The 16,011-nt window shown below is 35.8% G+C and overlaps 1 protein-coding gene across 3 annotated transcripts; it reads right to left on the bottom strand.

Annotated features, from left to right (window-relative positions):
• Positions 1–615: 615 nt before the first annotated feature.
• LOC125865068 (uncharacterized protein At4g06598-like) lies at positions 616–14,445 on the bottom strand. Of its 3 annotated transcripts, none has more exons than XM_049545237.1 (5): positions 14,290–14,444; positions 4,496–5,235; positions 2,371–2,446; positions 2,152–2,278; positions 616–1,114 (listed from the first exon to the last, which is right to left on the bottom strand). In XM_049545237.1, the coding sequence occupies exons 2-5, from the start codon at positions 5,215–5,217 to the stop codon at positions 948–950; spliced, it is 1,092 nt and encodes a 363-aa protein (XP_049401194.1). In that variant the 5' UTR covers positions 5,218–5,235; positions 14,290–14,444; the 3' UTR covers positions 616–947. The 3 variants fall into 3 exon arrangements, with proteins under 3 accessions (XP_049401194.1, XP_049401195.1, XP_049401196.1); XM_049545238.1 differs by having other exon boundaries at positions 4,496–5,238; positions 14,290–14,443; XM_049545239.1 differs by having other exon boundaries at positions 989–1,114; positions 2,157–2,278; positions 14,290–14,445.
• Positions 14,446–16,011: the final 1,566 nt, after the last annotated feature.

The raw sequence follows: 16,011 nt of genomic DNA on the forward strand, positions 1-16,011 counted from the left end.
AAACCCGAACCAACCCAGACATGTACACCCCTAGTTTGTAGTACCTTAATCACTAGCATATTATATACAGTCTATTCATTCAAAAAATGCCAAATGTCTATGAAAGTAATTATTAAATATGCCATAATTTACCCTTCGGGGTGGCCCAGTGGTTTGAGCTTGGGACTTCCATGTTGGAGGTCTCAAGTTCGAAACCCCTTGCCAGCGAAAGCAAGGGGTTTGCCTTCTAGGTCGAGCTCGTCGCACCAGGCTTGCCTAGTGCGGGTTATCTCTCCTATGTGATTTGCGAGCTATTGCATAGGAGCGTGGGTTTTACCCTGTGTGCACCCAAAGAGTAGCGGCTGCGGGTTTCCCTTGTCATAAAAAAAAAATAAAAAAATATGCCATAATTGATATTGACTTAATACGGGGCCATATATATGTAATTATTTATACAAAAGTGTCTACTTATGTAATTGTTGATATAACCTATCAGAGAATTCCCCATCCAGAAGATCTAATGAGTTCAAAGATATTACTCTCTCAGTCCCTTTTCCCAGGTAATAAATGTATGCATGGCTCTAATAATTACTTCAAACTTGAATTTCTTGTTTATTTTGATTTTGGCGTGTACCATTAACAAGTGGGAAAACAGAATGCTTTCATAGCATAAAAGAAGAAAGGAAATAATAAGCTCCATATGATGCTTACAATTCAATGTTCATGAAAATCTACCCCAACAAGGTAAAGATGATGGAACAAATGGCTGGGAAATTTTACAACAGACGGATTTATCACCTCAGGTGAGTCAACTGCCACCAAATGTTATTCCCAAGCATTGACCACCAGGCACACATAAAAACATCACTAACAAAGCCGGCACAAGCTACTTACTGTAAGAGGCTAAGCAGTTGACAAGAGTTTTTTCTGATCATGTCATGCACAATAAAATCAGCTCCTACCTACAGTCACATGCCCTCTTTCTGTTTCAAACACAGGTCTGCAAATTGTTGATCAAGATCCCTACTACTGGTGCGCCGATGGCTCGAAGATGATTGCTGCGACTGTGGCAATTTCTGTTGCTGATATAATGCTCGTAGTCTTCCTCTTTCTTTTTCTAGGACTTCATGCTCCACTATGCACAATATTCACACACTTCAGTTTCCCAAGAAGATAATAAAATGAACTTCCTACGACATTATCAGTAGTAGCTTTCACCAAAATAAAAAAACATTGGTAGCTTTTTACTCACCACTATCCCAAAAACACAAGTTTTTTCCTATTTGAAGTACATACTTAAACTACGAAAGTTCTTCAGCCATGATCAAGGAAAAAATTAGTCTCTCAAAAAGTTCAAGTTTAATTACTCAAATGCCTTTAGTAAAGGTAGATTTTGCGATGTCCTTTAAGCAGAGATCCAACAGTAATCTATTAAATTATATATAACCCCATTATTTATTAGTTATTAGCCACTTTTCTTTTTGTTGCTTACTTCCTTTCCAAAGGTAAATGTTCTAATGTTGGAGGCCTAAAGCACATAAAAGGGACCCCCCCCCCCCCTCTAACCTCAGAACAGCATCTAAAAACCAATGATAATTTTGCAGTGGATTTTATATTTTTATTTTTTTTCTCAACTTTGACCTAGTTCCGTTATCAATTGGAAAAGCAGATAACAACTTTGGTCCTCTCCCAGAAGCACAATAGTTTGGGTTGAATGAACTCCAATAACTCTTCTATTTTTTTATTAGTTATTATTTCCAACATTATTTTCCACAGTTAAAACAACCTTCATAATAAGCAGATGTTTGTGTTTTCAGAAAAAAGAAGAAGTGATAGACAGTAAGAATAAAGCATGCTACTGCATATACAGCTCTAAATAAGCTAAAACAAAATCATAAATTCATTGGAGTTGTAGATTTCCAGGACATCAGTTTTCCACAAGAAAATGGTGGTTTCTGGAATTACCACGAGGTATCCCCATTCCTACAATGTGCATCCAGTTTTAGGAAAACAAAACCCACTTTCCCAGCTCATATGAATCCAAGTCAACCCTGATTTTCGATTATTTACGCTACGACTCATTATATATGTCATTCTACTTTATAACACCAGTCCAAGCACAGGAAATAACAGATACAACAATAAAGTATAACAGGTAGCGAAGAAACTTACAATACTTTATCAGCTGTTCTTGAGCTAAATTTTCTAACCGCTGCTTTAGGGCTTTATTCTCCATGCTGAGAATAAGATTCTGCTGGTTAAGGAATTCAAGCTCCGCAGACACTTCACAACCTTCAGCCTGGAATAAATTATCAGATCAGCATTTCTAACAAAATACAACATCTATCATCCATCGATTTATCAGAGTATATTACTTAAAGCTTCACATGCCTGCAGAACTTGAACATTTCTTTCCAGTTCAGATATGTATTGAAGCTTCCGAACTCGTGACCGTTGGGCAAACTGTCTGCATTACATGGCACCTTCTCTTTAGAAAACTTCATAATATGTTAAATAACATCTGAACAATGTGCAACTAAATAACACAAATAGCAGATAAGTGAATCAGTTGGCAAATCCCATATAAATTGTAGATCAATCATATTCTTCCACACCTAAATATCAAAATGCTCCCCCTCCCCCAACCAATCTAATTAGATGATGAATGGTCATTTGATTGGTGTGAAGATTAAGAAAATGTCTTGTGTAATTTGATACATTAAAGCTACCAAGAGAGGTATACTAAATAATAATTAACGTGCATCAATAGCGGGGTAATTTCTTAAGTATAATGCACATAACGGCAAAAATGATTCTCCCTCATTTCAATTTTTGTCCTACTTTCCTTTTTAGTCCACTTCAAAAAGAATGTCTCTTTCCTTTTCAAGCAACTCTTTAATTCCAACTATCCACATGGCTTGTTTAAGACTACAAGATTACAGGGCATTTGTTGTACATCTGACATATCTTTAAATTCAAAAGCCTCCTTTACTTTCTTAAACTCATCAAGTCAAAATAGGATAAACAATTTGAAACAGAGGGAGTATAAATTAGTGTCTTTGCATTGCACAGCTTTGCAAAACAAAAGCCCCACTCAAAGTGAATTGTTTCTCTTGGTTGGTGGCAAAGGAGGCATGTTAGACACAAGACAATCTCCAAAGAAGGGGTAACATTTTCTGTACTAGATGCATCATCTTCTTTTACATTGTAAAGTAACTGCAAACTACGACAAATCTATCTGAACATCAAAAACCTTAAATGGCTGATGCCGAGAACTTCTGTTCGATTACTTCAGTGCGGGAACAGGGGCAACAGGAAAAAGAAGTCATTTTGGTGGATTATATTCCAGCTAGTATATCTGCAGACCACATGTAAGGAAAGCAGTACTAGATGCTGTGAAGGCAAATAAAATCCAATCCAACAGGTCAAGTTTAATTGTACACTTTTGATTTCTTTTTGGTGTAAAGAGGAACTTGTCAATGAGGCGGAGTCAATACTATATCTCTTAGAATCCCTACAAGATTAGAAAAGGATTTTCTTTTGTTTTTTTGCTCACTTGAACATATTCCAGCACTTCCTTTTCCTTAGTGCTGCACATTTAATATACTTATCTTTTGTCAAAAATAATGAATTAATATATGTTAAATTATGTCTTAGGCATAACTCACACCTAATTTAAATTAGGCCTAACTGAAGTGTGTGACCATCTCATCTAAAAGCTTAAGCTGTTAGAGAGTGCACACTTTTATTATTTAATTATATTCTCAACAATATCTTTGCATTAAATTGAATTGATGAAGATAGGAAATATTACTTTTAGGAAAAGGATCCAGGAACTTCAGGAGGAAAGAAAAAGAACACAGTCAAGTAAGTTTAGGTGGAGGGATGAAGAAATGTTCCTGAAATATATATATATATATATATAAATTGTAGCATAAAAATAAACAGATTTGTTGTTAAATATTAAATCCACCTATTTTTGTCAACATCTATGGATTGATAAGACTGGAATACCACAGGCATCCCTTGAATAAAAATTCAAAGAGCATAGACTACCCTACTACTTTGGCTGTAGGCCAAATCCTGTTCAGTGTATAATATCTTCAAAGTTTTAGAAGGTACAGACTCAGAATCACAAGACTTATTATCACTGCGCTTATTAAGAGATTCAGAAGAAAACAACATGCTAAATCAATTTCCAAAAAAAAAAAAAAAAAATGCTAAAATTAGTTCTTAATGAAAGTTAGAATCCTATTTATGGATCTCAGCTATCCTGGTTATAAGCCTCCAACTAACCGAAACATCCAGTAAACTGATAGTATGGCATGCAATGAAAACAAAGCAGAATGATAGACAACCCATAAAAACAGAAACAAAGAACCATACTATAAACAGAAACTAAGAATTCTCTTAATTACTGCTGCTATAGGAACTCTGATTTCTTGCAAATTTCAACATACTGAAAATATACATACACAACTATTTCCTTTAGAATTGCTGAGCTAGTTACACTTACTGCTTTGCACGTTTCGTGTCAGTTTCAGATGCAGAACTCTTGCTGTGAGAAGAATCCTTTCTTTCACCAGATCCCTTTGGATCAGGAGGGACAGATTCAACTAAATCCTGCTGGTCACTTCCTGCAGATTTGGGCCTCTCTCCTTCTTGTGGAGGACATGATGGTCCCAAGCTGTGAGTCTTGACATTTTCTCTAAAAGGGGAAAGGCCACGGGGATGTGGTATTGCATTTGGAGATGCATCCCTTGCCCTACTTTTTTGTCGGTTTGAGGAATTTTGATCAACATGAAATGTGGCATGCCGAGCATTTTGGTAATAATCAAAGTCTTGGGATCCCCAGGAAGGGACATGAGTTAAATTTCTGAATTTGTTATCATCTTGAGCTATGTAATCTAAGTTTGCAATGTTAGCAGCATCAAAATATGTAAAGGAGTCACTAGATGAACGTCGATGGCCACCTCTGCGTACAGGAGTTTCCGGCTCGTTAAGAAGATCATCTAACCAAGATGGTTGCTCCTCTATAAGACAGCTTTCAGAAGACGTACGCTGATGGTGTGAACCATCTCTGGGTTTTGAATTGTCCTTTTGGGTGAAAGCAGAACTAGGGACATAATCTACATACGAAGGAGATATGCTAGGAAATGGACTTTTAGGAGGCAGTAAAGAGCTCTTTCCATTGTACATCATATTTCTCATGCTAGACGGTCCCTTGGAATTTGCCATAGCAAAGCACAATAGATCCTGCTAAAGAATGAAGAAAGAAAGGGAACGCTTGTCATACATAAGAACCCAAAATTACCAATTTAAATCAATGCAGATAATTTACAAGCAACCTATTCTAACCCACCAGAAAAAAGAAGGTAAACATATAATCTGTCAGATGGAAAAAGAAGCTAACTTTATGATAGAAAATCAATCTGGAAACAAATCCCATTATATCACGAGGCAAAGTTTAACCAGAAATCTGAAAAGTTCTATGTTATAAACCAATCAACAGCAGCCAGTTTTCTAACATAATACCCAATGGATAAGGCCCATTGCCAATTAATACTGCACCTTCATGTCACTAACTGAAAATAGCACACCCCAATCATGGAATAAAAGTTACACAGTACTAGGAAAAACACGTGTGCTTCTGCAGCAGGTGATTAAATAGGATATCAGGATATGGAACAAATGGAGAATGTATTGCAAAGAACGAATGCTCACATTAAATTTGCAAAAGAACACGAAACAGATAGACATATATTCCAAGGAAAAACTGCCATCACACGTATTACAAACAGATAGACACATAAAGCTCCTGGCCCTAATGGTTTCACAATGAGTTTCTTTAAAGTCTGTTGGGGAATTATAAAGGATGACCTGATGGGCACTATTCAAAATTTCCATCACAAGGAGATGTTTGAAAAAAATCCTTTAATGCTACATTCATAGTATTAATACCAAAGAAGGATGGTGCAGAAGAGCTAAAAGATTTTAGACCAATTAGTTTGATTGGAGGTGTCTACAAGATAATCTCCAAACTCATCACTGAAAGGTTGAAGTCTGTTGTGGGAAGCTGATAGATGAACATCAGATGGCATTCCTGAAGGGTAGACAAATAATGGATGCCTCACTCTTAGAAAATGAATAGGTGGATCTAGGGTGAAACAAAAGGTTCCAGGGATTCTTTGCAAGCTTGACAGTGAGAAAGCCTACGATCATGGCAATTGGAATATTTTATTGAAAGTACTGCAAGATAAGAGATTTGGGAGGAAATGGATCAACTGGATAAGGTTTTGTATATCTAGTGTGAAGTTTTCTCTAATCATTAATGGCAACACTGAAGGATTTTTCCAGTCCCAAAGAGGATTGAGGCAAAGGGACCCCTTCTCACCCTTTTTGCTCATCTTAACCATGGAGGGGCTGAACCACATGACCAGGAGGTCAAAGACAAATGGTTGGCTGAGGGGTTTCCAGGCTCAGACTCAAGGCATTAGAGAGAATGTAATGGGACTACCCACATGCTATATGTAGATGACTGCCTCCTCTTTTGTGAAGTTGACATTTCTCAAATCCGACACATCAGGGCAATTCTCACCATTTTGAAGGCATATCTGGTCTACATGTTAATTGGCAAAAGAGCTTGGTCTTCTTCGGGAGGCTAAGAACAAAGAACAAGAGGCATGGAGTGAAGTTCTGGAGAGGTGTGACAAAAGATTGGCAAGATGGAAAAGCCAATATTTGTCTTTAGGAGGCAGACTAACACTTGTAAGTCAGTGTTGGATTCCATTCACTCCTACATGATGAGTTTATTTCCCATCCCCAAAAGTGTTGTGAAGAAAATCAATCAGCTTAGAAGAACTTTTCTATGGAATGGCAAAAAGGAAATTCATGCCTATTTCAATCAGCTTAGAAGAAATTCATGTCTATTTCAAAAGTGGCTATGGAGGTTCTGTTGTGAGGATTCACCTTTATGGAAAAGTGTCATCACAAAGAAATATGGCCTCCAAAACCACTGGAATATTGAATAAGTTCTGGGAAATTATGGTTGTAGTGTTTGGAAAACCATCAGAAGACTTTGGCCTCAGTTTCATAGCAACACAGCACTAAAGGTGGGTAATGGTTTGAAGATAGATTTTTGGGGGGAGCTATGGATAGGAGAGGAATGTTTACAAACTCTATATCCTGATTTGTTCATCCTTAGTCAACAGAATAGAGCCACAGTAGCCCAGGTATGGAGCCCACAAGGCAGGAATTCAATATTCAGAAGAGCATTATATGACTGGGAAATTGATAGAGTTTCAAGTCTTCTGTTGACACTAAACAACTTCACTGGACTATCTGTTGTAGCTGACAGAACAATATGGAAGCTTCACAACAAGGGCAAGTTCACTGTGAAGTCATACTACTGGAACAGAAATGCTACCCATACACACTTACACAGTCCACAACATGGCCTTGGAAGCTTATGTGGAAAACCAAAATTCCCCAAAAATATCTCTTGTTTTGTATGGTTAGTATGTAGGAAAGCTTTCCTAACTCATGAAGTGCTACATAAAAGAGATAGACAAATTTGCTCAAGGTGTTTTATGTGTACATTGGATGCAGAAGTAAATAGTCATTTGTTTCTTCACTGCAAAACAACTGCAAATCTGTGGAACACTTCTTCTTTTTGCTTAGAGTGCACCGGGTAATTCCAAAAACTACCAGAGGAATGCTTAACAGTTGGAAAGGGATTGGAAGAAGAGAATCAAAGGAGGACTGGTGGGAAATGATACTTGCATGAATCTGGTGGACCTTATTGAAGGAAAGAAATGCAAGAGGTTTTGAAGACGAATATCAAGATGATTAGTCTTTGTCTTCTTTATTTTTGGTGTAAACAGGTAGAGTGGGGGACATAGAACTTTTTGTTGATTTCATAGGGAAATTGTACAACCACTTGGTCTAGTTTTGTTTTTAGCTGGAATGGTGCCCTCTGGGTGTAAGTGACTTCCCTCATTATCCTAGATGATGAGTACTTTGTGAATACACAGTTACCTTTACTCAAAAAAGGAAGAACTACCATCTTCTTTGGGCAATTCTTTTCTTTTTCTCTTCATTATCCAGGGAAAGAGGATTAAATGTGTACAACATGTGGGAATCCAAAAATTCATCCGAATATTTATGTTTGCCACAAATCGAAGTCTGACTATCTGGTTGCAGCTACATGTACCAAGAATTAATAATAAATATGCTATAGTTTTAAGGAAAGAGTTCACTATAAAAAATCAATAACAAGGGAAAGAAGAAAGTAGAATACATAATAATATCCCACCTTCTTCAAATAGAGAACAAACACCATTTGATAACTTTGTAACAGGAAGCTATGATTTTCTTTAGTTATGATGTTTTGTAGAGAACAAAGAAGTATAGGCCTGACTTTGGGCCTGTAATTCAGAAGAAATTTCAACAGCTTTGGAATTGGACGTTGTTTTGAAGTTCTAGCTTCTGTATTTTATTCAATTCATGTTAGCAGTGGTCAAAACATGTTGGTGGACAGGTACAAATATTGGATCAATCTCTAAGGAATCGTATTACACTATTTGTTCAACTTAGGAGCAAATAGCGTCGATTTCATTTAGAGAGTAAGAATGAAAGCGCATCTTCTCTGGCTTTAGCAGTAGGCAAAGCAAAACATTGCTACTGTTTGAAAGAGCACATTACGTATCAGTCAAGGCATCTCTAGATCCCTACAAACAAGTAGCTCCAGTCATCCAAGTTCAAGGATATAAATCAAATCCCTGCCTTTTTTGTGTAACCGAGAAATCTGCCTGTGACCCGCCCTTTGGACCAATCACAGCCTTAAAATCAAATCCCTACCTCAATTGAAGAGATTGTGAAAGGAGTTGTCATTTAAAAATTGAAAACCACACATAGCAGGACAATAAGGCTTTCAGCAATATCATCTCTTTAGGTATGCATTCGGAAACACTATTAAATCAGCGAACAAATATTCTAGCCAAGATAACTCAAACTGCATTTTAAGACACTCAAAAGGTCAAACTTTCCTTCTAGGAGAAAAAGACACTCAACAAGTTACCCATTTCAAAAAAAAAAAAATATACTCAAAAGGACAGGCTCTAGAAAGCTGGAATATGGAGGGCAGTGGCAGCACAGACAAGAGTAGATGGAAAATTGTCCCAGCAATTATTTGGAGGACCATATGGAAAGAAAGGAATTCTAGGAGTTTTGATAACAAGAGCAGCCTTCTGCACAAGATTAAAATGAACAGTATCATCGCTTTTTGCTATTGGTGTAGTTCAGAGTGTATAGATGACCCTGTGGCTATTGTAGACATTCTAGGGTCCTTATAAAGATGAAGGAGGATCTAGGGATAGTTTTCTTTTTTCTTCTTTTCTTTTCTTTATCTTTTCTTTTTTCTTCTTTTCTTTTCTTTATCTTTTGTTTATGCCAGACAAACAAGTGTGGAGGGAGGATATGATGTAAATTTTTGGATACCAGCTTTAAGTTATGCAAATGTTACCTTTATAAAAAAAAAAAAAAAGGACAAACAGGCACTTTGCTACCTCTCTAGGCATTTTGATCAATCTCTCTTCACTAAGTGCCTATATCGTGGAAACCCCATGTGAAACCAACAACAACTACTTGGCCTCAACCCTGTTAAAATAGTTAACTGTACATAAACCATAGTTAGGTGTAGTTAAGAGGTTAGAACTCTGGTTAGCCAGCTGTCATTGATTGCTAGAGCTAGTTACAATTACTTAAAGGAATTAGTTAATTAAGCCATGCTTAGGAGCTGTGTATATATAGAGACTGTAATCACTTCATTGATGATATAATCACAATTTACTTTTCCAAAATATCTTCTTCTCTCTCGCTTGTCTTCTCTCACACATTTGGGTTTGACCTAAGGTTCCATAGTCAGAACTTGAGCTCGAACTCAAGTCACATGGTAGCAGAACAGAAGTAACTAGTCATGCGCTAGCTGTGTAGTTGTGAAAAGTTTGGTTTTATTTATCAATGGCGAATGAGAAAATTGACCACACACACCCAGTGTTTTTGCATCCTTCTGATACTCCTTTTTTTTTATGACAAGGGAAACCCGCAACCGCTACCTTTTGGGTACACACAGGGTAAAACCCCTTGCTCCTATGCAATAGCTCGCATCCTTCTGATACTCCTGATTTGATTTTAATTCCGACACAACTCACAGGTTAAGAAAACTATGGATGTGGCAACAATCGATGCAAATTACTCTTCAAGCTAAGAGAAAATTGGGGTTTGTAACCAATACTCGCAAGAAAAGTTCTTTCAGAATAGAATTTCATGGGACCGAGAGACATGCAATGCGATTGAACTCTCCTAGATCATCAGTACGGTGTCGAAGTACCTTCTTAGTAGAATCGTTTATGCATCAAATGCTAATCTAGTGTGGGAAGATATTAAGGAGATGATTGATAAGATTAATCGAGTGCATATTTCTCAGTTATATAGGGAAATTGCAACGATTTTACAGTGTACTGATTCTGTGGCGACATATTTTACCAACTTTAAGGAACTTTGAGCAAAATATGATGCATTAGTGCCATCACCAGGATGTGGATATGCAAACTCGAAGGATTATATGGTGCATCTGCACAGACAGAGGTTACTTCAGTTCCTCAGTGGATTGAATAACTCCTACAACCAAGCGAGGAGCCAGATTCTTATGAAAACTGCTGAACCGACACATAATCAAACATATACAATGATAATTGAGGATGATTGTCAGAAATTCAGTCCTTTCCCAGCATTAGGAAGTAAAAGAGATAATGTTGATGTCGAAACAGGTACAGGACAACTTATAATGGCAAGAAACCATACACGACTGTGATTACTGTAACGAAACAGGTCACCTGAAAGAAAACTGCTACAAACTTGTGGGATGATAAGCAGACTTCAAGTCAAAAAAGCAATATGCAACTCATAATGTGGCTGGTGCCTTTGAAAATGAAAAGTTGGCACAAATACATGAATTAAAAAGCAACAGTGATAGTTTTGCAAGAGAACACTACTGAGGATTAGTGTAGGCAGGTTCTGAACATGCAAAACGAGGATGATACTATGCATCAAGCCATCAAGTAAATATGGAAGGTGCACATACAAAATGAATATTAAAGCATGTGTCGACTACAGCAGTCCAGGAAGCTACAGAGGAAGGAAGTCTTGGGCATAGAAGATTATTCTATTCCTCTATTAGTACCATGAAAAATGTAAAGTTTTTTCAGCATAAAACTGTTGATTTGGCTATGAGTAATGATTGAACTATTTGTCCTCTTACCTAAGCAAAGCACACTGATATTTCCAAGGAGCACTACTAGAAGTGATAAACCATCACATCTTTTGCACATGGATGTTTGGGAGCCATATCAATTTCCTACTCATAATAGGAAGCATTGTTTCTGAGACTTGTTGATGACAGTTCTAGAAATACATGGATACATTTGCTGCAGTTACGAAGGTGATGTTATTGTAATCTTACAGAAGTTTATTTTTATCATTTTATGTTGAGAACACAGTTTGATACAGTAGTGAAGATTATTAGACCAGACAATGGGAGTGGAGGTCCTTAATAAGCAATGCACTCATCTGTTTGATGCTTATTGAATCATACAATAAAAGTAGTTGTGGTTATCTCCCCAGCAAAAATTGAGTGATAGAGAGAAAGCATAGATACAAACAAAGCTCTGAAGTTTCAAGCACATATGGCAACTAAGTTATAAAAGAGTGTATTACCACTGTTGTTTATATAATCAATAGGCTAATTGCTATCATTTTAAATAGCAAGACACCCTATGAAATGTTGTACAGAAGACCACCTGTAGTTGCTCACGCAAGACTTTTGGATGCTTGTGTTATGCCACCCTGATGGTGAGAGAGAACAAGTTTTCAGGATAGGAACACCAGTAGTTTTTATGGGATATTCAGAAACTCACAAAGGTTATAAGCTAAGTTGCGTGGATTCTTCACTCTCGATACCGCACCCGTGTCGGATTCTCCAATAATACACTACTTTTGACGAATCCGACACACACCCCTTGACATTTTTGAAGAGTCCAAGCAACATAGGTTATAAGTTGCTTGATATATCCACTAATCATTTCTTTTTACGGAGATGTCATCTTTAAGGAGCATCAACCTTAGGAAAAAGGGCATCACTGTCATCAACAGATGTCTTTTCTGTAAACAAGACAATGAAAGTGTCAACCATCTTTTTTTGCACTGCCCCACAACAGTTGGCATATGACATTTCTTCTTCTCATTGTTTGGCCTCCAATGGGTTATGCCCCTCTCCATCAAAGATGCTTATTCTAGCTGGATATGTAGGAGAGTTGACAACACCATCAAAAGTACTTGGAGGATGATCCCAACAGTAATTTTTTGGCGCATTTGGAAAGAGAGAAACTGTAGATGTTTTGATGGAATATCAACTCCCATAAGCACCATTAAGACTAGGTGTTTAGTTAGTATTTATAATTGGCACCTTCTCTCCCCTGAAAACAGTATGGAAATTTTTTTGGATTTTTTAGCTCCTTAACTCTAGCACAGTAGGGTGTAAGGGGGTTTATCTTTATGGCTGCTTTACAGGTTTTTGCACAGTTAGCTTCATGTTGTTTTCATGTTTGAAGCAACTTTATTTTTAGTTGTAACCTTTGCATCTTCTTGATGCCTTTCCAATGCAATTTAATTACTTCACCAAAAAAAAAAAGGAGCATCTAGTTCCCTTTGCTCAAGCTTCTTCTCATACACAAGTGATCTAGCCTCATATGGTTCATTATAGGGGGAGAATGCTAGATTCTCCTGAACCATTAATAGAAGATGTTGTTGAACCATTACTAGAAGATCTAGAAGATGTTGTAGCCCCTGTTCCTGGATCTGTTTCCACTGTTGATGAGTTGGCTAATATAACAACAGAAGGAGCACCACTTTCCACTGAACCTGAAGTTGTTGCACCAATGAAACCTAAACTTGCAGAACCAGTTGAACCAATGCATGAACCTGTTGGACATGACACTCAGTCCTAGCAATTGAAAAAATCTGACAGAAGAGCTAAGGAACACTTATGGTTGCAGGATTATGTTACCACTAGGAAGAATCATGGAGTAACACTATCCATTATCTGATTAACTGCCATACAACAGACTTTCCATAAAATACAAGCATTTCCTGGAAAATCTCAACACCTTCACACTCACAGAACTTCACAACAGCTTTAAAAGATAAGAGGTGGATTGAAGGAGTGGAGTTGGAGATCAAAGCTTTGGAAGATAAAAAGACATGGGATGTTTTGGATCTACCCAAAGGATAAAATGCAATTGGTTGAAAATGGATGTACAAAATAAAGTTCAAGGCTAATGGGGAAGTTAAAGGTTTAAAGCTAGATTTGTTGCGAAAGAATACAACCAAAAGGAAAGATTGGACTATGATGAGACATTCTCACCAGGTGCCAGAATGGTAACTATAAGATTTAGCATTACCTTACAACATCAAAAGGGTGGGCATGCACCAAATGGATGTGTACAATGCTTTCCTACAAGCAGACTTGTATGAAGTGTACATGGAATTACCTTAGGGATTCATGAGACAAGACTAGGGAGACCAAAGTGGGCAAGTTAGGGAAATCATTGTATGGTTTGAAACAAGTATCAAGTCAATGGAATATCAAACTTAATGATATGTGCTTGATGCTGGATACTCCCAGCGTTTATATAACTATTCATTGTTGTCAAAGAAAAAAAGGGAGACTTTGTAGCTATCTTGATATATGTTGATGATCTATTGATCATATGAAACAGTGTGGTTTGCATCAAAATCTTGTTGGAGATAGGGGTGTTGAGATCCAGTAAAGGGATCCTATATCAAAGGAAGTAAAAAGTTGAGTTGATTCCATATTTGGAACTAAGCTAGCGGCTAGTCCAATAGAAGTTCACCACAAGAGAATTTGAGGAAGATGTTGGAGTCATAGGAGATGAAGTGTTGAAAGATACATCAGCATAGGAAGGCTGATTTACTTAACCATCTCCACTGAGTCAGTTGATGTAAACACCTAAACAATCTTCTCTTGCTTGTAGAATCTGCCCTAAGGTTCCACTCAACTCACACAAATAGCTGGATTCTCTAAATCAGACATTTATATAGGCACCTAACCTAGTAAAAAAAAACGCAATAGAACTAACCTACACATACGCACACAATCAGAGATAAACATCTATCTACTATTGAATCAGGCTTAGCATAATAACGCAGACGAACGAAAAAGAAAAGGTTTACCGATGAAAGTAATGAAGATCTCAACGCAATGTATTGCTGCTGTGGAAGCTGGATGTATTGCTGCTACAGATTCTTCTTCTTTCTTCTTCTACAGTAAGTAAGTTGCTCTGTGAATCTATCTACTTATTTCTCCTTCGAGTCTCATGTTGAAAGGGGAAAACGAGATGCCTTTTCCCCATTTTTATACTCTCATCCTCAAACTTCTTCCAAATTCCTCTGAAGGCCCCCATTGTTTTCCCTTCTCTCCCCAAATCCTCTATTTTTATTATTGGGGTGGAAAATACCAATAAAAATTGTTTTATAAAATTTTCAGTTATAATAAAAAGTTTCAAAATATATTAATGAAATGGAAAATATAAATATTTTCTTTAACAAAATCTTCACTTTTTTATATGTATCTAATGAAATTTAATACATAACTATATTAATTAAATTTTATAAATAATTATTGTAATTTTTTCAAAAGATAGAAAAGTAAATTAATTTATATTTTCAATATTTTTTATTCGAATAACAAAATATGGAATCAAAATAAATATCTCAAAACCACAAAAGAAAATGAAATAAGTGGCAATGCCAAAGTTTGCCTAGTTTATTCATTGACTTTTATTATGTACATTATTTTTTCTACTTTTAACCTTTTTTCCTTTTATTTCTATCTCTTCAGTCTTTTTTTTGTTTGGGTTAGTCAATCTTTATCTCAAGTCTCAATCAATTCTTCTATACGCGATTGTCTTCTTTCTTTTTTTTTCTTTTTTTTTTCTCTTCATACAATTTATTTCTCAAGTATTATATATATTTTGGTTCATACAATTATATATAATTCTACAGAAAGTGACTCAGCTTCACGAAAATAGCTTAAAGAGCTATACGAGTCTTTGTAAATTTTAGTGTCGAAAGTGTAATTTATTTTATTTTTATATAATAAGACTGAAAAAAAATGATAAAATGTAGGCGGAAAGAACCCATTAACATCACGTCATTTGTCAAAGAAAAGCAAAAAGCATTTCATTGATCTCTTTTAATTATTTCTATTTTTTTCTTGTTAAAAAATCTTTTTATATATATATTTAGGCAATAAATTCTCTACCGAACATAAAAGAAAGTTTACATAAAACATTAACAGAAAAAGAAGGTCAATACTAATACTTTAACGTACAAATATACAATCAGAAAATTATAATTACTTCTAAATTTAAAATCATATTCCTCTAAGTAATAATAATATTAATAATAATAATAATAATACTAATAATAATAATAATTGTTATGTCGTGATTTTACTATCCTTAGAAAAACACTTTTTGAAATGTTCTAAGTATAAAATAATTTAAGAAAAATACTTAGAAAAGAGTCGTCACTTAATTTTTTAAAGAAATTAAGAAAACTTAATATAAAAAGGTCTTAACAGATAAACCTTTTAAATTTTAGAGAAAATGGGTAAAATGTTCTCATTTCTACTTTAAGAAGGTATTAACACTAAAAGTATTCGCTAACACACGGTTATCTAACGACTTGACTATCTTTTAGGAAAATGATTTAACATAAAAATAATTTACAAAATTCGATTAACTTTGAGAAAATAGTCAAACAGAGAAACATTTTTAATTTTTAAGAAAAAGGGGACCTTAATTGAAACATTTGACTTAATTACAAGTGATTAGAATGTTAACAAAACTACATTAATTAGCATTTGTTTGAATCGTTTTAAAATAATAATTT

This window comes from Solanum stenotomum, chromosome 5 (genome assembly GCF_019186545.1).
Source record: "Solanum stenotomum isolate F172 chromosome 5, ASM1918654v1, whole genome shotgun sequence".
Classification (NCBI taxonomy): domain Eukaryota; kingdom Viridiplantae; phylum Streptophyta; class Magnoliopsida; order Solanales; family Solanaceae; genus Solanum; species Solanum stenotomum.

Coding starts and splice junctions, on each gene's coding strand:
- LOC125865068 (XM_049545237.1), bottom strand. CDS start 5,217: ATGGCAAATTCCAAGGGACCGTCTAGCATGAGAAATATGATGTACAAT. Junction 2,279..2,370: donor GAAATGTTCAAGTTCTGCAG/GCATGTGAAGCT, acceptor AATTTATTCCAG/GCTGAAGGTTGTGAAGTGTC. Junction 1,115..2,151: donor AGAACAGCTGATAAAGTATT/GTAAGTTTCTTC, acceptor TATTGTGCATAG/TGGAGCATGAAGTCCTAGAA.